This window comes from Stegostoma tigrinum, chromosome 21 (assembly GCF_030684315.1).
Source record: "Stegostoma tigrinum isolate sSteTig4 chromosome 21, sSteTig4.hap1, whole genome shotgun sequence".
Classification (NCBI taxonomy): Eukaryota; Metazoa; Chordata; class Chondrichthyes; order Orectolobiformes; family Stegostomatidae; genus Stegostoma; species Stegostoma tigrinum.
The window spans coordinates 19,540,650-19,563,614 of record NC_081374.1 but is presented as its reverse complement, the minus strand read 5'-3'; the positions used below and the strand labels follow the sequence as shown (position 1 = coordinate 19,563,614).

The window sequence follows — 22,965 nt, the reverse complement described above, 5'->3', positions numbered from 1 at the left end:
ACTGGAGGGGGTGCAAAGGAGATTCACTAGGTTGATTCCGGAGTCAAGACGGATGACTTATGAGGACCAATGAGTTGACTAGGATTATATTCATTGGAATATAGAAGAATAAGGGGGGTGTCTTATAGAAACATTCAAAATTATGAAGGGAATAGAAGGGATAGAAGCAGGGAGGTTATTTCTAGGCCCGAAACGTCAGCTTTTGTGCTCCTGAGATGCTGCTTGGCCTGCTGTGATCATCCAGCCTCACATTTTATTATCTTGGAATCTCCAGCATCTGCAGTTCCCATTATCTCTGAGGTTATTTCTATGGGTGGGTGAAACTAAAACAAGAGAGCATAGCCTCAAAATTAGGGGGAGTAGATTTAAGACAGAATTGAGGAGGAATTTCTTCACCCAAAAGGTTGTGAATCTGCAGAATTTCCTGCCCAGGGAAGTAGTTGAGGCTTCCTCATTGAATGTTTTTAAAGAGAAGTTAGATCATTTTTTAAACAGTGAAGGAATTAGAGTTATGGTGAGACTGTGGGCAAGTGGAACTGAGGCTATGAAAAGATCAGCTATGATCTACTGAATGGCAGAGTCAGCTTGAAGGGCCAGATGGCCTACTCCTGCTCCTGGTTCTTATGTTCTAAATGATGGTCATATGAACTTAAGAAATAGGGGCAGGAGGAGACAATTTCCTCCTTCAAGCCTGCCCCGACACTAAATAAGATCATGGCTGATCTTCCCCAGACCTCAACATTGTCATGCCAGCAGTTTTTAGCCCTCAACTCCTTGTTATTTCAAAAATCTATCAAATTTGTGTTGGTGGGGGAGGATGCTCTGAGGGTCAGTGTGGACTTGTTGAGCCAAAGGGCCTGTTTCCACACTTTGGGGATTCTATGATTCTATGATCCTCCTTTACATGTTTCCAGTGATGGAGCACCCACAACTCTAAAGAATTTTATGTATTCACCTCCTCTGGGAGAAGAAAGTCCTTTACGTCTCAGTTTTAAATGAATAACAAAGAGCAATAAAGGACAGGAACAGGCCCTTCGGCCCACCAACCCTTCTCTGCCATGTGTCTTTCTAAACTAAAAACCTGTTACCTCTTTGTGGTCCATATAGCTCTATACTCTGCCTATTCATGTATCTTTCAAGATGCCTCTTAAAGGTTGCAATTTTATCTGCTTTTGCCACCTCCTCTGGTGGCACATTCCATGTATTTAGCACCCTCTACATAAACAAAAAAACACTTGCCTCTCACATCTTCTTTAAATATTGCCCCTTTTGCCTTAAATCAATATCACCTATATTTGAAATTTCTGCCGTGGGAAAAATATTCTGACCATCCATTCTATCTATCCCTCTCATAGTTTTATAAACTTCAGTCAGATTGGCTCTCAGCCGTTGACATTCAATAGAAAGCAAACCAAAGTTTGTCCAATCTCTCCTCATAGCTCGTACTTTCCAAACCAGGGGACATCCTGGTAAACCTTCTCTGTACCTTGTCCAAACCCCCACTCCCTTTTGGTACTGTGGTGACCAGAACTGAACACATTATTCCAAATGCAGCCTGACTGAAGTTCTATACAGCTGCAATATATTGCCAATTTTTATATTCTATACCTCGGCTGATGAAGACAAGCATGCTATGTGCCTTCTTGATCGCCTCAGGGAATTGTGGACCTATGCGCCTTGATCCCTCTGTATGTTAATGCTTGTAAGGGTTTTGCCATTTCCTGTATACTTCCCTGTTGCATTAGAGCTTCCAAAATGCATCACCTCACATTTGTCCAGGTTAAATTCCATCTGCCATTTCTCTTCCCAAATCTCCAACCTGTCTATATCCTGGTGCATCCTCTGGCAATTCTCCTCACTCTCTGCAATTCCCCCAGTTTTTGTGTCATCCACAAACTTACTAATCAGGCCACCTACAATCTTGATGATGTGATCAACAAAGGACAATTGAGGTTTGTTGTTACTAAGCCTCTTCAACTCCATCCAGATATTTCTTTCACCCTGTCCTTTGTTGATTCGAAGGAAGAATCCAGAAGAGTGGCGCAGTTAAACAACTTCATCAGCTTCAGGGAGATGGAAACCAGGCCCTCACCTTTGGCTGTATCTATAAATTTCACTTGATTGCATTATCACCAATATCATCCATGACTTTGCTGATGATCAAGGGTAGACTGAAGGTTATTTGTGGATTGGATTTGTTCTACATTTTCTCAGTTTGGCATTAAATTTATCTGAAAATCAATGGTCAGGAAGAAAACAAATTAGGTCAAATGGGGAAAAGATATACTGGTAAAGTCCTGGTTGATTTACTTACATGATTGCAACCAATTCAGGAGATAACTTGGACCAAGTCTGAACTATTTAATGAAATAATTTGTAATCTTGGCTGTGAACTTAGTCAGACTGACCCAGTGATCCAAGTGCATTATATTTTTGATAACCACCTGGAAGTCAGCGCCTTCAGGGTGTGATTTGTAAAACTTTAGAGCCAGCCCGGGTTCGATTCCACCCTCGGACGACTGTCTGTGTGGAGTTTGTACATTCTCCCTGTCTGCATGGGTTTCCTCCAGGTGCTCCGGTTTCGTCCCACAGTCCAAAGGTGTGCATGATAGATGGATTGGCCGTGCTAAATTACCCATAGTGTTTCAGGGATGTGTAGATTAGGGGGATGGGTCTGGGTCGGATGCTCTGAGAGTTGGTGTGGACTTGTTGGGCTGAAGAGCCTGTTTCCACACTGTACGGATTCTATATGACATGCAATGTTTCTTCATTCAGAAAAGGCTATACAATCTAACATTGTGGATCGCTATGATTGAAGATTTGAACACATTAAAATTGAATCAGCATGAAAAGTTTGCTAGAATCCCTAATAGTGTGGAAGCAGGCCATTCAGCCCATACCAACCCTCCAAAGAGCATTTTACTCCTCCTGTAATGCTGTATTTCTCATGGCTAATTCACCTAACCCACACATCCTGGACCTTATGGGCAAGTTTTTTTTTAAGCACAGCCAATCACCTAACCTGCACATCTTTGGACTGTGGGACAAAGCCAGAGCACCTAGAGTGTGCCTACACAGACACAGGGAGAATGTGCAAATGTCACACAGACAGTCACCGAAGGGTAGAATTGAACCCAGGTTTCTAGTGCTGTGAGACAGCTGTGCTAATGATTCAGCCACTGTGCCACCTTGAAAGCAGTGGATATTACAGTTGATTAGAAAACTATCCTGTGAACTACAAAATCACCATCTAATTCTAGCTCGGAGTGACTAATCCAATTATATTTCTGTTGGCTGTGTGCCTTCATGGAAACTAGTTTAAAAAATTTCACTTTTATGTTTCTATCACTAGTGATCTTTCAGCTTAAATTTGTGTACAATTCAACACAATTGCTAATTGCAACTCAAAATTCTGAAACAACTGACACAGAAAATAGAGGCATAGTTTTTTTACAGTCAGAATTATCTGAGCATATCCACATACTCAGTTTTACCTTGTATTTTTTATTGAGTTGTGCAATGAAGATTTATTTTCATGGGAGTTGTTTCATTGAGATGATTGTTATGCAAACCATGTGTTAATAACCGGAAAGGAGACTGACGTCATAATCTGTTGAAATTTAAAATTACAGGTGGAATCTTGTATAGGTCTGAGTGGCATGGGCTGTGGCAACATGTGAGATGGAATTGATGACAGGTCTAGCAAGGCCGAACTCAAATTGAAAGCATTTCTTGCCACCTTTTATTTTTTCATAAACAACGCGGTGAATATCTTGCTAGGCAGCAGCAACTTGCCAATTAAAGGGGATTGTTGGTTGTTAAATTCCTTATTAGTGAATCAACATGCCTCATTAATGTTCAGCTTCTTTTCTTAGCAAACTCACCAACCAAGCGAGATGTTGAGAAAACTCAATGTAGAAACCTGGTGAGTTCAGTTCCCCACTTGTTTTGAATGGCTTCTAAGTTGGACGTTGGGCACTAAAGTGTCAGGCATGCTTCATGGGCACTGCACTCCATATCCATCGACAATGACATCTGATATGTGCCAGTCGCTACCAATGCTCATGGCACGTCTCCAGGCCAGACACAGGAATCTTCTGCACTTCAATGCTGCACAGAAAGCTGCACCAAGAACTATAATTGTGATGCTACAGTAAGGAGATGTGCCCTCAGAGACATGCCCCCAGCTAGTGGGCTGGACCAGACTGCATCTCTGACTCTTTACTTCCTTTTGTAATGCTCTATTTCTCTGAGCCTACCTGAAAGCTCACAGCATCCCTAACTTGCATTGCCTTGCCTGGCCTTTTTGCAATTTGTATCTTTGGCTAGAATGAACAGACTCCAATGATTTCTGTCATGCCTTTCTGTTTAGTGCAGGAGAAAGCTTGTCAAGGTTATTAACCGATTTCAGTTAAGATAAGTGAGATAGCTGTTGCTGAAGGGGCCCAAAAAGTAAGTCAAGGGCAGCCTCAGATACCAGTCCACTGACTTGGAAATAGTCAGTTAGCCATTTGAGGTGGTTGGGGTCAAGATGCTTTCCACTTAAGGTATGAAGAGCTAAATATTGGGCAGCCCAGCTGTTTTGATTCTTTCTGCCCCTCTAGGGCTGTTTTTCTTCTGGACCAAGGGACAGGTGTCGATGGAAATGAAAATGGATGGGCGTGTTGATACTTTTAGTGCAGATGGGCATGTGTCCCGAATGAGTGAGTAGGCATCATGGGGTGGGTGGGAGGGGGCAGGAAATGGTGTGTCGACAGAGAGCAAGGGAAGATAAAGCCAGTGGTAGAGCATGAGCCTTGATGGGAGGTGGGTGCAGTAATAGAATGAGTGTGAGGTGTTGGAGAAAGGATGCTGGCATTTTTGCTGGCTGAGCGGAGAAGGCCATTGATCTTCTTTCTTCTTGCTGTGCATTCTTTCAGACAGCTGTGAGTGCTGTAGCCCAATATTGAACCAAGCTGGCATGACCTAGTGTCATGACCTCCACTCCTGGTACTGGAGGGAGAAGAAGTCCTGCCTTTGGATTGCCATGTCTAGCAAGAGCTCCAGGTGCCAGCCCACAGAGCAGGACACCAGTTTCCTCTTGTCTGCCATGTCTGCGGCAAATGTCAGGAATGGTACAGAGTAGTTCTAGACTGGCAAAACTTATCCGGTGCACAGAGAGCTTTTCAAAGCTGGTGCAGATGCTAGGGATGCCGATGAATTCCAGAATATCCACAAAAGTAGAGAATTGTTTTGGGAACGCCATGAGGGATCACATGGAGTAGGTAATCGCTGAGGTGAGTTTGGTAAGATATGGCAAAAGAACGTGTAGTTCTCACAGCAAAACAAACCTCAAAAAAACCTACAAATTCAGATTTAGCCAATAAAACCTAACATTCATCCCTATGTAGGTTTTTTTATTCTTCAAACTTAATATCGACTTCTAACCATTAAAACCGTGTTGAAAGCTGAATTGATATTTGTAATCGCTCAACATTCCATTTTCTTTCTTTATGTAGCAATAACATGTGGCAATCCTGGGGAGATTTTGAATGGATATTATAATGCGACAAGTGCTGAATTTGGAAGCAGAGTTTCATTTTACTGTAATTCTGGGTAATTATGCAGTGCACAAATAATTTCAATTTTATTAATTAAATTGTCTTAAACAATATTGCTATGTAATCAAACTGTTTCTAAGCTTCGGTAAAAGCTGTACCATGTTCTCTGTATCTGCTCCAAAGATCATCATTCTCATTGTAGTTTCTGACAAACTTTCAGTTTCAGTGCTTTGTAGTACTGCTGTTGGGAGATCTCATGACATCTTTGAAAGTCATTCTGTTTGATATTTGGGGTCAAATCTTCTTCTATATAATTAACAGAGACCTCATTACAAACCAATTGTGTTATTACTTAATATTTGTAAATTATTTAAGGTGGAGTGCAAATCCCTTATTTCAGATAACAGATTGGAATCATATTTATTTCAGTTAAACAAGCAGATATACAAATTGAGATGGAATAAATTTGGACAGTTTGCACAGTCACTTGATCAAATCCATGAAATTCTGAACATTTTCTAAAGTTCCCTCATCATAATTCCACCAGGTGACTGATAGGATCCTAGAGTTATGGGGCACAAATGTTCTTTTCTCTGATATTCCAACTCAAATCCTTTTGGAATTGCATCAGGAGTCCACTAGAATGAATTACAGAATTTGAAATTTAGTGCCTTTCAAGATTAATTTGTGTCCATTATGTAACTTTTTTCCACGTGGTGAGTTAATATTCCAGCAACCACTTTCGCCCAATTTGTGACTAAACAAATTCTCGAAGTCACGTATAAATCTGAAGTCAAGGTCAACACTAAAAGTTGACCCCATATTCAGATGCTGACGGAAACTGTCAGACAGGATGCAGGGGCTCTTTTTTGAAAGCCATTATCCCAATCTGTTAATATGAGTCAAGAACCAGCATTTCCGATTTCTAGTGTAAAACTTCTAACGTAAAAATTCCCACCTGCCTTAAAAACATGTGTTTGTCAGGAAGTCTGCAGAAATTTAGTGCCTAGATCTTTAACGTTGATCAGCACAGTGTGCCTCTGTTCTACTTAACTTTTGCCTTGGTACACTACAATGGATAATTTTCAGCTTGCTTTCTCTATACTGGTCTGTTTCTTTTTAGGTTCAAGTTAGTTGGAAACGTCCATCGTATTTGTGAAGCTCATGGTTGGAGTGGTCATGTTCCAATATGTGAAGGTAAATTGTGTTTTTTTTGTCCCTTGAAGTTAATCAATTGACTTCCATTTATGAAAATAATAAACTGTTTTGTTCATTTCATATGGCTAGTTATTTATTCTTAAAAGGTTAAGGTACTACATTTTTGGAAGGAGGAATACTTTGTCAATAGCTTGATACAACTTCTTGCGATGGTTACATCAACTAAAGCTTCTTTACGTTTTTGAAATTTGAGCATCTTCCATGAACTGATGTTTATTAAGTAATTCAAAATTTTCCTGTAAATTTTCAGCTGTTGACATGAAGGATTGTAAAGAAACATACCTGAATGAAATGGAACACCAGCATTTAAAGATTCTATTAAACTTTAGTCATTTAGTCATATATTCTGGAAACTTAAAGTTACAGTTCACAAATATCTGAAAGGACACCCTAAAAATCAAACTTCTAAATTTGATTTTACATCTTACATCAACTTTTTGTAACAATTAAAAATTTGAATTTCAACATTTAATTAGGATGGTGAATAGACCTATCATCTCATACGAAGAATTTAGAAGAATGACTGGCGATCTAATTGCAACACTAAAAAAAAGTAAGATGGGTTGTCAATTTTTAGGAATTTCATAACTCTTGACATAGTCAAAGCAGAGAAAACATTTCCCTGGCTAGGCAATCTAACTTGTGGAGCAACAATATTAGATAAAGGGATTGACTATTCAGTGCCGATATGAGGAGAAATTTCTTCACCTGAAGGGTTGTGAGTCCTTGGAATTTTGTCTCCAAGGTAGCTGTGGATGCCCATTCCACATACATATTAAAGACAGAGGCTTATGTACTTTAGGCTACAATGGGAATTAGAGAAGAGGGCAGAGGGTGGAAGATGAACCATGATCTTGTTATATGTCTCAACAGCTCATAGGCCAAATAATCTGTTCAAGATCCAATCTTGTATGTTCTTATGCTGTTATGAAATGTGTTTGTGTGTGTTTACCTAAATGCCATTGCATTTTCATGACATTTCGAGATACAAAAATTGTGTCTGTCGTTAAATCCAGTCAGGAATTCAGGGGGGTGAAAAATCTTTAACAGGTTGTAGTCAGAATGAGTGAGGAAGAAGTATAATTTTACGTTGATAGGGTTAAATGAGGAGGGATGGGAAAAGGCTCACAAACAGCAGAAAGACTGACATTAAGCTAAATAAGGCTGTTGGTGAAACTCGGCAGCATCCACTGTGTTTTGTTTTTAATTGAACTAAATGGCCTTTTTCTGCATTGTGAAACCTAGTTTAAACAGTTAGCACAATCTTAGTGCAGCCCTGGAAAGTTTTGGGCTTTAATAGTTCCACTTTTCCTTCAGTTCATGTGAGGCAGCAACTTAATGCGAAGCAAGCTGAGCAAGCCTTACGGATTTTGTTACAGGAGATAAACTTTACTCCCCGACAGCAGTCATCCATCCAGCCTTGGTGAAGGAATCATGGTACTTTTCAAGGACTTCAGCAGTACTATGCATGATTCAATTTTTATGAAGCAGTTGCATGTTCATAGAATGAATGCTTTTCTATGCATGTACCTATAGTGCAAACAGTTGCACAACAGCAAAAACATCTGCCATTGCCATTTTTGGGAGCCACATTGTGCACAGGAGTTTTTTCTTGAGTTCATCCAAATACAATTTTCCTTATCTTATCAGTCAGTGGTAGTGGAATGGTGGATTCTACTCACATATCCCAGTCCATTGGAAAAGGGGAACTAAAGCTGGCCATGCCAGTAATATTTGCTCACCATAATTGAATGTGTGTTTTGTATTCCTCACTCATGTTCCTTCCTGAGATGCACACATGGGAAGAATGCCCAGAGGTTTGACAATAACTTTTACATCGGCAGTGACTAGGTACAGTTCCTCAAAGAAACAGGTTCTAATAACGGAGATGAAGAGCCTTAAAAACTTACAATCCTGGAAATGCAACAAAACAGAAATGTTTGTTTTGGAGCAAAGATAACAACTTTAAGGAGCTTGGTAATAAAATGTGAGGCTGGATGAACACAGCAGGTCCAGCAGCATCTCAGGAGCACAAAAGCTGACGTTTCGGGCCTAGACCCTTCATCAGAGAGGGGGATGGGGTGAGGGTTCTGGAATAAATAGGGAGAGAGGGGGAGGCGGACCGAAGATGAAGAGAAAAGAAGATAGGTGGAGAGGAGAGTATAGGTGGGGAGGTGGGGAGGGGATAGGTCAGTCCAGGGAAGACGGACAGGTCAAGGAGGTGGGATGAGGTTAGTAGGTAGGAGATGGAGGTGTGGCTTGGGATGGGAAGAAGGGATGGGTGAGAGGAAGAACAGGTTAGGGAGGCAGAGACAGGTTGGACTGGTTTTGGGATGCAGTGGGTGGAGGGGAAGAGCTGGGCTGGTTGTGTGGTGCAGTGGGGGGAGGGGACAAACTGGGCTGGTTTTGGGATGCGGTGGGGGAAGGGGAGATTTTGAAGCTGGTGAAGTCCACATTGATACCATTGGGCTGCAGGTTTCCCAAGCGGAATATGAGTTGCTGTTCCTGCAACCTTCGGGTTGCATCATTGTGGCACTGCAGGAGGCCCATGATGGACATGTCATCTAAAGAATGGGAGGGGGAGTGGAAATGGTTTGCGACTGGAAGGTGCAGTTGTTTATTGCGAACCGAGCGGAGGTGTTCTGCAATTGCAAACAATTGAGATGGGTGAGATCACTTTAAGAAAATGATTGTAACATAATGATTAATCCTTCTACTAAGTGCCCATTTTCTGTGGTACAGGGTCTGAAGCCTTATTAGGGTGCTCTGCCTCGATGGTGTATGCGGAATTTCCTTGTTAATTTCTGTTGGGATCCAAGTTATCCCGGTTCCTAACAGATGTTTGGGCAGTCATCAACTCATGGGTTTTAAAACCATATTATAAAGAACACTAAGCAAACCTCAATAGATGATAATACAGGGCAGCAGTGCTTAATATGCAGCAGTATGACAGAGACCAACACTTTGCATTGTCCGCTTCTTATAGTGGTCACTCATTTAGCTTTTTCCATCATTGATAATGTGATAGTTTAATCGTCTTCATTGGGCTGGAAAATTGGTCCAATGGAGTTCAAGAATTTGCTGTCGGGAATCTGGAGGAGGGAATCCTATATTTGACTCTGTGATACTCCAAGTTGCTTAAATTTTTAATGCATGCTAGGGTGAACATTTCTTAGGCTTTGATTTGATCTGTTTCCTAAGTTAGCTCAGCTCTTAGTCTGGATGTGTTTTGATTCCATCTCAAAGTATTAACATGAAAGCATTTACAATACTTCCTATCCACAACCCAGAGACATTAAAACAACAACTTTACCCTCCTTGGCAGTGATTTTCAATTTAAGGAGCAGTCCATCAATTGTCCTCTTGTCACTTTCCTAACAGTGGTCAGTTACTCAATCAAATATCACTTAGTCACAAAACGTTATTTCTCTATGACATCAGGATGTGACCAGGGGAGAAACAAGTGTTGATTGCCTATGAATTGGAGTTTCAACATGTTTTTACAAAATACAGGTGTAGACTGGACTTACATGCTGCTCACCTGATTCACATTACAAATGCCTCTCCACCCACCCCGCCCAGGAATTTGAAGATATAGCTTTGACCTTGCAGTCTGTCACAAATATTAACTTAATTTTGTTTGTCTCCAGTTGTCAAATGTAATTATCTTGAACCTATTACTAATGGAAGAACTCCAAGCCCACCCAATGGAGATTATTGGGAGCATGGAATGGTAGCAAAGTACTCATGTGACAATGACTATTCATTGATTGGTGTTGAAGAACTTGTTTGTACAGAGACTGGAGAGTGGAACAATAATCCTCCAATTTGCAAAGGTACTAAATTTTTCCTTCTTCTTTAATTTCTTCCATTTTACGTGATGTCACCTGTTTGTTTATCAGCCTTCTCCTTGTCCTCCTTTTAGTCTGTGCCAATCGTGTTGCATTTCTTGCCACTGAACCTTTCCTTCTACTCTTATACCTTACCCTTCTCTTTTTTTTCTGGCAGTTCTGTCTCCAACATTAATATCTCCATGTTCCTTCTCTTACCCCTAGTGCAAAGATACTAAACTTTGGAATCAGAATCAAAGTGATTTGCTCTTTTTATGAGAAGCTGGGAGCCTGACTTCTCATTTGTTTTTGGTCAGGTTAGATTTGGCACCCACTCTATTTTGACTAAAGAACATTGGAGTATTCTTTGGGAGTAGCTCTGCTGGTTTCCTCGAACACTGCTGTTGCTTTCTGATGAAAATAATATTGTTGAGATTCATGCACAGATGCCAGCTCTTGAAGGCTCACACTTATGGTCGAGTTTCAAATTGTGTGACTGTAAGGACAGTGCATAAATCCCCCTCTTAATGCTTTCCTTTATGTTCAGCAATTGTTTCCATATTCCATAGTACTGTAATGACTATTGCAGTCAGCCTGTGCTCTATCTCAATATTCAGACCATTCAGACCAATCAACACATTTGAGGTGCCTTGGCATCGGCTACTAAAAGCAGAAAAATTACCAATTGCAGCAACAATTTACATCTAATTTAGCAAAATATCCCAAGGTACTCACCAACTGGGCAGTTATTAGCAATGAATCAAGGGATAGAGGTAGTGGGAGAGATAACTATGCAAGACCAAAACTTTCCCCAAAAACAGATACGGTGTCTTTGGTCTGTATTTCTACCTTCTCATGAAATCCCAGCTCACTTATCTTTTCATCAATAGCTGTACATAAGTAGTGTGTACATTCATAAAATGGAATTAATGAGGCCAAATCCTTTCTTCTCCAACTTTGTGGATAGAATTATAAAATCCCTATAGTGTGGAAGCAGGCCATTTGGCCCATCGGGTTCACACTGAACCTCTGAAGAGTATCCCACCCAGACCCACCCCATCCCTGTAGCCCTGAGTTTCTCATAAGTAACCCACCTACTCTGCACATCCCTGGGGACTATGCACAGACACAGGGAGAATGTCCAAACTCCAGCCAGACAAAGTGCCCAAAAACAGAATAGAGCCTATGTCCTTGGTGCTGTGAGCCTTAGTGCTGCCCTGCTGAATTAGGTAAGACTTCGAGGCATTTTCACAAAATTATACCTCAATATAGTTGCATAGAGATTCTTTAATAACATTAAGACAAATTTTCAATTTATTTCTCATATTGAGGCTGTTAATGCAGCACTAGTAATTGCTCTGGTGAAAACATTCTGTTATCTGACTTGCTGTTTTGGTCATCACAGCACGATGAACAGCCCCCTCTGAACTGCTACCCTTGCCATGCACAAATTAAAATTGGCAGTTCCTTGGTTAGCCATTCCAGTGATAACTAAGTACAAATTTTCAGCCTGGTTCACTTTCCTAGACTGTGGAGTAAAGAGTTAACTATACCTTTACACTCATTATAGCTACTGAATGTGTAAGTTAGGAACTATGTTATGAAGATGTATTAACAAGATGGAAGACCATCCCGTGAAGAGTCTTAGACAGGGTGTCTCTCTTATTACCCCATGTACATCATTATATTCAGTAATATTTGAGTCTAGACCTGAACGTACTACATAGTTGCAGATGTTAAGCAACCAGGACAAACAAACTTTGAAAACAGAAGACAAAGAAATACCAGGAAAAATTCCCAATCTGGCAGGTAAGCTAACACCACAGTCATTGGGCAGGAACATTAAAAAAAATCTCCAAGAAAGGCTCCAAGGCCGACATCAGACTCAGAAAAAGCTCCCACTTGAAAGAGAAGAAAAATAACTTAGCAGCAGGCTATGGGAGAAAGCTGTCAAGGCAGTCAGAAAGGATTCTCAAGGGAACAGCCCACAGCAGATAAAGAGCCTTCAACATCAGTCAGGCATGAGTGAATGCATGGGACAGGTCTCCAGCACAAGAGAGGACTGGGACCAGTTGGCTGGACAAAGGAAGCATGGGAAAGGTCACAGAAAGGTGATAAGTTGTGCAGACAGTTTGCAGAAAACTCATGTGGAAGAAATAAAATACGAGTTGCAGGAAATGCAGCAAGCTGCAGAATCATTCCGCTGAACAGTACATGCTAGATATTTTGCAAAATACAATTATACATGGACTTGGAAAATAAAAGGGCACATGGAAAGCTTGCCAGCAGAAATTGTCAGAAGAATAGGCGTGGCCAACATTACAGAGCCCCATTAGTGGGTGCTTAATCCAGCCAGTATTATGGAGGGTCATCAATGCCAAGACACAGTCCATGTCAGAGCTGCTTTAGTAACACTGAAAATAAAACATAGACTGTAGCAGTCTGCTAGTATCAAAGCAGTAGAGGACATGGAGGAGATAGATGAATGCTTCCTTCAGAATGGAACAAGCCTACTGCAGAGTTTCAACTCCACTGTATACTTAGATCCATAAGATGAACTCTGGAATGAAGATATCATAGTTAATGGCAAGGAAACTAATTTTGAGTTGGTTACAGGATCAGATGTGCCTATTCTATCAGACCCCTTGCAGTAGTGGAAACAAAATCTTTGTTCAACCATCTTCGATTCAACTTTGGAGTACGGGAGCTAAAACATAAGGCAGAGAGGGCAGATATAGGTTACACTTGTTACAATAGAAGAGAGATAACTGAAACTTTGTGTGTCATTCTGAATCACCGACTTTCTTTATTAAATGGACATGCATATCTGGCTTTAAGTATTCTTCATTTACTGTTATAGAAGAAACTTAAGTTGAAACATCAGAAATATGTAACAGCTTTCAGTTCTCTCAGAAGAAAGGCTGGAAGCATTGGGAAAAGACAACATCAAGAATGAAGGTGACCAGCAGCAAGAGACTTGTGGGACTTAATTTGTTCTTTCAGAAAAGATAATGTCACAGATACTTAGGAGCTAATGGAAGAAGAGATACAAGTTATAGATGAAATAAAGCAAAGAACTGTGGATACTAGGAATCTGTAGATATCCTCAATTATAGATGCCCTAGCATTCAAAACGACAGAGTTAATTGATAAACTAACACCTAGAAGCTTCAGACTTATTAACAGGCAGCATATGCCCACAATATCTCAAACAGTATCAGATTATGAACTAGAAACATGGAAGTGAAACATGAAGGAGGTCTCAGAGCTGCGATACAAACTTACAATGATGAGCAAAGAACATCAAGATCACTTAAATATAGTCAGCACACACCTTCAAACTTCAGAAACAGCCAAATAAGAATTAATTCAACAACTGCAAACAGCTAATGAACATATTTTAATCTACGAAGGAAGGAGATGCTTAAGACTGAACTGGATCAAGCCAATATTGAAAGTTCAGAAATTAATAATTGGCATAGATGTGAGCAGTCGTCTACGATTGTATCTTATCAGCAAGCCATGCAGCATTGAAAGCTTCTTTAGCAAAGAAGCAGAGGCACAAGTTAGAATCTCTACAGCTGAGAATTACCATAAAACGTTAATATGAAACAACAAACGAACCAAAATCAAGCAAGATTTAGCGATGTCTAACTAACTAAATGATACTACTCAACTGCAAGTTCGATTATTAGCAGTCACATTAGCATTATCATGTCTCAGAAGCTGAAAAGGAATAGTTTCTTATGGAAATCAAACATTTGCCGCCAACTCTTGATAAAGAAAAAGAAGGTATTCAAGTCTTTTATGCAACATAAGTGAGCAACTGCTGAAGTTCAAAAATGGAATGTGAATGAATGCAAATTCTTGAGAACATAAAAGTTGTTATCTGTCCACAGGAATGTTGTTAGCAAAAATCAGGAATTCACAACTAATAAAAGCTGACAGAAAAATTCCATAAGTCCAGTGCAGACGCAGCCATTGCTCTGGAGAAATTACAAAAAAAAGATCTGAAGTTGGAAAAAGATTATATTTTACTGAAATGTTTCTCTGAAATCTTTGAAGGGATGTGGCTATCATTGGTGAAGCCAGCATTAGTTGTCCATCTTTTAATTATTCAAAGTTTGAAGGTCACGGTGAATTAATAGTTAAGGAAGACAGTCTGCTATAAACGAAAAGTGATGATCCAATTTCTGGGAAAATCTTTTGAGGGGGAGAGAGAGAGAGAGAGATAAGACATGGTATTTTAACTTTACATAACTATACTGGATTAGCACATCTTTTTAATGATCTTTCAAAGAAGGGATTAGACCCATAAGTGTGAAGGAAAAAGAAGAGCTTAAGTATTCAGCATTGAGCCATTCCAAATTCCTTGATTACATCCAGACTAGCAAGGATCTGATAGAATGCCTTCTGGTATTGTTGAATCTTCCATCAAGTCTTCAGGGTATTTCAGTGGAGCTTCGAAGGGCCCCCACATCTAATGACCATTGGTCAACTTTTGTCAGATCCAAATGAAGGATTCCCTGAGTTTCTAATTTCTTAAGATTTTCCACAGTCTTCTACAACCCAGGGTAATATCTTTGCTTTCCCTGGTGACACAGGAGCCAGGAAATACATAGAGGATTAATTTCCACTAAAAGAGAAAGTGATAGCCATCCCATTACCAAAGAAAAGGGCAATGTTTTGGCATAGATTCAAGAGATGTTGTTGTCCACTCCAGACTAGACTCAAGCCCATGAGAGTTTGGAAGCAGTGATGTTGCCTTACATTCAGATTATGTTCAGATATTGAAACCTCAACCTGACAAAGCTTTTCCCTTTCAAGGGAACCACATAAAACTCATTGCACCCATCCTAAAGAAGGGCTGAGAATATTGTTGCCAGTTTGTCTTGAGTGGAAGAGACTTTGAGGTGGGAAGCGAGAGTAATAAGCTAAATATTAATGGCCAAAAGAGGTGAAATAATCAGGGAGCAATAAATAGTTAACTCACTGTTTACAATTGTGACTGCTACTGGCTTATGTAATGGAGTTATGTCCTGATGATATCACATTAACATTGATCCAGGACTTGAATATATAGAGTCTCAGATAGGCTCTCTTACCAACCCTTGTATATTGTTACTTTCTCTAAACTCTGTTATTGTTAATTCGCTTACGTGTAGAACTTACTACATAGACAGTGCACAGAGAATGTAGACCCCATGTCTCCTATATGAGTAAATGTGGCCAGTTTTACCACACAGATTTCAAAGCACTACAAAAGAAATTAAGCTTGCTATTAAATACTGGGATAATGTGTAACCAGCTACTTAGAGTACAAATCATTTGCATGAATAGCTTGGTTAATGTATTTCTTTAAGTGAACATTATTTGAGAAATTGCAGCTCTGTTAATTTAATGAAAAACTACCTCTGTCAAAAAGAATTAGGCATTGGAAACCTCTGTTTTGTATATGCACTACAATTTATGTATTGTTTCATGACAGCTGTCCACTGCGAGCGTCCAGAATTGCCTGAAAATGCCAACATTGTTGCAGGATTTGGACCCAGTTACAAGTATCGTGAAACAATAACTTACAGTTGCAAATATGGTTATAAAGTTGAAGGCGACAATGTCATTGAATGCAATGAGAACAGTGAATTCTCACCACCGCCACCCACCTGTCAACTATGTGAGTGGCTATAACTTAAACATTAGGATAGAATCGACTAAGTATTTTTAAAATGATTTGTATTTTACAGTCATTGGTCATTGAAACAATGGCCTTAATGTTAACTAAAACAAAAACAAAATAAATGAAAGAACTGTGGATGTTGGAAATCTGAAACAAGAACAGAAATTGCTGGAGAAACTCAGCAGGTCTGGTAGCATCTGTGAAGAGAAAACAGAGTTTGCATTTCGGATCAAGTGACCCCACTTCAGAATATTTTTGTTTTGTCTCGGTATTAATGATCCAGAGCACTCCCATCCCATCCCAACATCAATGGATGGGAGACGGTTGAAGTTTTATACCCTTCATTAAAGAAAAAACCAAGCCACCATATATTTCCATTGTCGTTTTTATGGTGGTATATGTGAAGCTATAGGAGTATCCTCTTTTGGATTGGCATTTGACTTAATTAACAGATATAAAGTAGACTCCCAGAGTGCAATTGGAAGCTTCTCTAGTCCATATGAGTTGGGAGTTGTCTAACACATTCTTGACTCGTGCCTTTTAGTTAGGTGGTACTAAAGGGCCATGACGTGAGCCGCTAATGTCACTACATGAAGCATCCACCCTGTTCTTTCAGCCAGGTAGTGATGTGACTGCTCATCAGTTGTTCCAGGATGTTGTTGAATGTGCAGAGGAGGTCATTTTGTTAATCCAAGCCTGTACGTTGTTCACATTCATCTGTATGATTGAATTGGCAGATTTATTATTTATTGTCTTATCTACTTGAGAATAATGCATTTCTCTCTTGGTAGCTGGATGCCGGGAACCTATGCCAATCAAAAACGGAGAAATAACAAATAAGAGACCTGTATACGAGTTACACGAAGAAATTACCTATAAGTGTAGATGGGGCTATAAACTGATTGGCCATAAAGTCATTCGGTGTGTGGAGAATCACAGGTTTGAGCCGTCACCACCTGCATGCATAAGAAGTAGGTAACAATTTCTTAAATCTAACTGCTGAGAAGAAAAGCCTGCAACTGGTTCAAAACTAGTTCTGTGTTATGTTTCTCAATGTTTTCTGTTTGTAAGGTTGGCCTGAATATTCCTCAGTCTTTATTATTCCTATATACACAAGTATATATTAGTCTATTTTCACAACTTAATGCTGAAATTTCCTATCAATTACATTGGTAATACTAAGGATAAATTATTGAAGCCTGGGCAAAGTGATGGTCTTACAACAATAACAAACAAGATTTACTAAGAGTCTTTAAAGTGATAAATGTCTGGAGACATTTTGCAGGAGATTTGTACAGCAATCGTATACACAAGGCACTGTAACGTGCTACTAGGGAAATTGATTACAGGATTAAAAGAAAAAAGGTTGGTAGGTTTCAACGAGCATCTTAGAGGGAAAAATAAAAACAGAGGGATTTGAAGGAGCAATGGTGGAGGTGCTCCCATTAAGACAATGCGGTCACTTGGGGAAAACAATGAACTACTTTCAGGGCCCAAACAATTCTTTGAGCTGCGCATATACCTCTTTTATTGTATTGACCCTGTGCCAATTAAATCATGAATCGGGTAATAATCCAGAGATTATTGCCTTTTGATTCTGTGTTTTAATTGAGTCTCTAGTTGTGCATATTTCCTCAACAGAACCTGTAAGTCAACCACGTTGCTATTAGCCTGGAGACGTGTGTACTGTAGACTAGAAAAGGATACAGATTTTCTTCCTTAAGCACTTATTCAACCAGTTTATCAGCAGTGGTAATATATTGGCCATTAGGGTAGCGTTAATTTACAGATTTCTTTAACTGAATTCAAATGTCATCACATGGCAGTGATGGGATTTGGAACCATTTCCTCAAAGCATTAGCCAGTGTTTCTAGATCACTTTCCTAGTGTTTTAGATAAAAGAGGATATAGACGGGTTGGTCAGATGAGCTCAGCAGTGGCAAATGAAATTCAGTCTGGATCAGTGTGGGGTGATACACTTGGACCAAACGAACGAGGTGAGAAAATACATGAATGAATGTCAGGACCTTGAGAAGCACTGAAGATCTGAGGGACATTGGTGTGCACATCCAGCAGCCCCTTAAGGCAATCAGACTGGTAGATAAAGTGGTTAAGAAGGTATTTCGGACACATGAGTTTATTAGCCAAGGCACAGAAAGCAGGAAGTTTATGTTGGTACTGCATAAAACATTGGTTAGGCCACAGCTAGAGTATTGTGTTCTGTTCTGGAATCTACATTAAAGCAGGAATATGATTGCACTGGAGAGGGTGCAGTGGAGACTTACCAGGATGTTGCCTGGACTGGAAAATTTTAGTTATGAAGACAGATTGGATATATTGTGCTTGTTTTCCTTGCAGCAGAGGAGACGTGGTTGAGATATATAAAATTATGAGGGGCATAGACAGGGTGTGGAAACTTTCCCCTTGGTGGATAGAACAATGATTAGGCATAGATTTAAGGTAAGGAGCAGGAGGTTCAGAGGGTATGTGATGGAAAATAATTTCTCCTGAAGGATGGTGAGAATCTGGAATTCACTGCCTGTATGGATGCTAGAGGCAGAAACCTTCGTACATTTAAGGAAATGAAAGTGATCTAGAAATCCAAGCTAATTTAGGAAGAATTAAGTTGTGCACTTGAAATGCCCAGACATACAAGGGTAACATCCAGTGCTGGAAACTGGGAATATGGTAGTAGGTGTTTGTTTTTGACTGGTGTAGACCTGAGGGACCTGAAGGAGCTGTGCTGTAGACCTCTATGACCCTATGACTGTACAACCAACTCAACTGCCGCTCACTCTTAGCCTCAGTGGCAAGCCAGCCAAGTGGGAGCAATGCAAACGCAGCAACTTTGTATGGCCATACACACAATTTTGTGAGATTCATCCAAATCACTGACCAGTGTCAGGACGTGGTCCTTTTAAGACACTAACACCTGGAGGTCAAGAAGCTCTTTGGCCCAGCAATGTACCCAATGGCCAGAGCAGGCATTGCACAGGCCTGGACCAACAGCCTGTTAATCAACTTGTTCAGACATGCAATGATACATCTCTGGAATAAATGGGACTTCAACACAAGTCTTCTGGCCTAAAGATAGAGACACTACCAATGCATCATAAGAACCCTAAGTGACAGTCTGACAGCTTCCACTAGCCACAGTCAGTCAGGTCCAGAAATGGAGGTGAGGGCCTTAGAGATGTTTCTGTAGCAGTGGCTGTTGACACTGGGGAGCCTTCCATGGGGCAGGACAAATTGAAAGGCTTCAGTGGCTGAATGATGTTCCAATGATGGTAGCAATTCACCAATAAACTACAGAAATATTGAGATTTGCCAAAAAGTATTGTCTATATTGTGCTGGCTGTACAATTCAATCTCTTAATCATCAATCCAGAACATTGCTGAGAAGGCACTATGACAGAATGAGGATAGCATGACGTTTCAATTGAAAAGCAGGGTAAATTTAGTCAATTGACTGGGAAAATGGAAATGTTCAAAAAGCAAATAATATCGATTCAGAAAATAATGAGCAGAGAAATCATCTTTTCTCCTAATATCACTGCTCACTGCAAGCAGTGTCCAAGTAAATAATAACACATTACTCTCTTGTAGTTACTTGTATGGCACTCAGGTATGTTAACAATGGCAAAATATTATCAACATGATACAACAGGTTTAACATGAATGCTAAAAGCTAATTCAAATGCATTGGTGATTTCAAAACGGTTGCTGTGGGGATAAGTAGCTGTAAACGAGATGTCCGTTTGCATCTATAAACTGCCTCTGAAAGAGGGAAGGAGTCAATGATGACAGGAATCTGATGACAGAACGAAGTGAGACAGTGATTAGAATTGTATCCCATATAGGGATTTTCCCCAGGCTGTGGAATATGGTGGGCGGGGAAAATTACTGAAAACCTGACATCGCAACAGCTCCATGAGCTGAGCCTCCAGGTTAGAGGGTGAGACTGGCGACAACTTGTCCTGTTTGCTGTGTGTACTGCACTCTCAAAACTGCAAATGCTGCTGAGTATCCCTGCAACAGGGTGCAGTCCTCTTAAGCAGAATCACAGACAAGAAAGTAATGTTGTTTACTCACCAAGTCTCCCTAGCCAACTGATTGAGAAAGATGGGGGTTGGCTTGGCATTAGTGTTTTCTGACTTGAGCCACCTGAGAAGTCCTCTAGCATTTAGATTCCCAATTATAAATATTGCCAATCTTGCACCAAAGAATAAAGAGCTTTGATTTTATTTTGTAGATCTGAATTCCCTGAGAACCATATGCCTGGCTTGCTGTTTACAGACCAATTCTCCCATTTTCAATCCAGTAAGGAAGTTGCAACTGGAGGGTCTGTGACTGGATGAGCATATTTTCTATCCCTGGTCTGCTACATAAATCAGGGGAGTGTCAAAGTTGAGTGAAAAGTGTCCCCTTCAGACCTGCTCCCATTAGATGAATGAGGTCCCTTGGAAAAAAGAGACACTTGCTGAGCCAAAACAATTGCTAGCAAGCAGCCTTGTGATTAACGTTAGTCACTGAATATATGAGAGGGAAGCTTGAAAGTTGCGTATTTCAAATTTCTTGCGCCAAAGATAACATGTTGGGAACAAAATGGAACACTGGAGCTAAGTTCATTTTTATGGGATGTTATAAAGAGATAACAAGAAGGGGAACATCTTATTGGAGTATACACTGGAATATAAACGTCTTTTCAATATAAAATAAGTTGCTGTGTTATTGATAAAGTTGTTCACTGATCAGCTGATTAAAGTGCCCGGACGTTTGCACATTTGCAGTTGCTGGTGTAAAATGTGAAGGTGCAACAAAATAGACAACAAGTCAAATTGCTGTAAATGGCTGTATGTCTGAGGTGTCAATAAGACAGTTTGTTGAACTTTATTGATATGGCAGAGCAGAATACCATCAAGGGAATGACATACAGTTCTCTGCTCTCAGTATTCCCTTATTCTAGTCATATCATTTAAGCTATAAAAAATGCAGTAGTTGGTCAACCTTTTAGAAAACAAAGAACTGCAGCATAATTGCAAAATTAAGACAGATCACTCCATCTGCCAACTGAACGAATAAGCTAGAAAGGAATTGGTCGCAATTGAAATGAGCTCAGCTGTGCGGATCTCATAAAATATGAGTTCCTTGATTGGGGCTGTTAATCTGGTCCAATCAGGGAGTCCTGGCTGAGCACTATAAACAGGGGTTTTAGGAGGTTTTGCTCACTCTCGGCGCCAGCTCTGAGCGAGCTGTTTCAGTGTCATGTATTATGCATATGTAAATAAAGGGTGACTTGGTGAGAGGACACTGGCCTTAGTGGAATTATTTCAGAATGAATTGGATCATTTAAGGAATATCAGTTTTGGAGGCTTCACTAATGCAGATGCAGTATTTGGGCTGACTGTACTCGGGGTGATAAATGTATTGAAATTAAATTGTTCATGGGATTTGCTGTTGCTGGCTAAGCCAGAATGTATTGCCTTTCCTTAATTGGAGAGAGGGGAATCTAAGAGCCAATCAGATGAGGGCCAGACCGGAATGGCAGATTTCTTTTCCTAAAGGAAGTTAATGAAACAGATTTCATTTTTTTTCTAACAGCAGTGCTTACCTGTTTATCATTAGATAGCTTTTAATTCCAGGTTTTATTGACTGCAAATTTCATGATTTGCCATGATGGAATTTGGACCAATTTCCCCAAACCAGTCACCTGGCTTTCTAATTATCGAGTGCAATGACATTACCAACATACCAATGCTTTGCTTTGTCAGCCACAGTGGCAGGCCAGAAAACTGAGAGAAATCCCATCACAGGAAATGTGGATGACACTGGACACGATTGGGTGACAATCAAGCAATTCTCTGTATTGTCAGGATGTGGTCCTCTTAAGAGATGGCGTCCCATGGTATTCCATGGAGGGTATTGGCCCTTCTAGTTCAGTAATGCCTCCAGTACCGCTGCAAGGATTACACCAAGCCAGGACTGGCAGCCTTAAATGTGAGATTGCGGTGCCACTGTCAACAGGCCCTGAGGCAGTGATAGGAGGGCGGTTGTTGAGGGTAATACAAGTATTTCTCTGACAGTGACCCTGATGTTGTGGATCCGTCCATGGGGAACATCAGCCCTGAGCAAATTGAGGGAGTGGCTTGATGTGCCATGAGCTAACGATCCTAATAGTTCATAAATGAGCCCATAATTATTGATATCTGTCAACAAATATCATCTGTACTCTGCTGGCTTGGGAATCAAATCCCTTAACCATGTTGATTAGTGTCAAGAATGCATTCTGACCAAAGGAAGATGACGTGATGTTTGAATTTAAAGCCAGGGAAAATCCAATCAATTAACTGTAAACGTAAGTTTTCAAGACACAAATAGCAATAATTCAGAAAATAATGAACAGAGTTATAACCTTCCATCCTGAAGCAACAATATAATTGCTCGCTGCAAGCAATGTCCAAGTAAACACTAATACATTGCTCTCTTGCAGTTACCTGTATGGCCCCACAGCGCATTGCCAATGGACGAATATTATCAACACAATACAGAGCCTATGAGTTCAATTCAGCACTCTCTTTCGACTGCAGATATGGTTTTAAACCAGTTGCTGACGGGATAAGTATATGCAACGAAGATGGCCAGTTTCATCCACCACCTACCTGTGAAAGAGGTAAGGGGCCACATTGTGAACTTGGTGACA

At 40.3% G+C, this 22,965-nt stretch overlaps 1 protein-coding gene across 3 annotated transcripts in view; it reads left to right on the top strand.

The window, feature by feature from the left end:
• The window catches only part of LOC125462903 (sushi, von Willebrand factor type A, EGF and pentraxin domain-containing protein 1-like), a 57,426-nt gene that overhangs the window by 12,727 nt on the left and 21,734 nt on the right, over positions 1–22,965 (top strand). For 2 of the 3 annotated variants that reach the window (XM_048553395.2, XM_048553394.2), the window contains exons 4-9: positions 5,499–5,595; positions 6,664–6,737; positions 10,409–10,594; positions 16,077–16,262; positions 17,057–17,236; positions 22,756–22,935. In XM_048553395.2, the coding sequence (XP_048409352.1) occupies positions 5,499–5,595; positions 6,664–6,737; positions 10,409–10,594; positions 16,077–16,262; positions 17,057–17,236; positions 22,756–22,935 (903 nt within the window). The remainder of the gene's footprint in view (positions 1–5,498; positions 5,596–6,663; positions 6,738–10,408; positions 10,595–16,076; positions 16,263–17,056; positions 17,237–22,755; positions 22,936–22,965) is intronic. The other variant, XM_048553397.2, reaches the window with a different exon arrangement.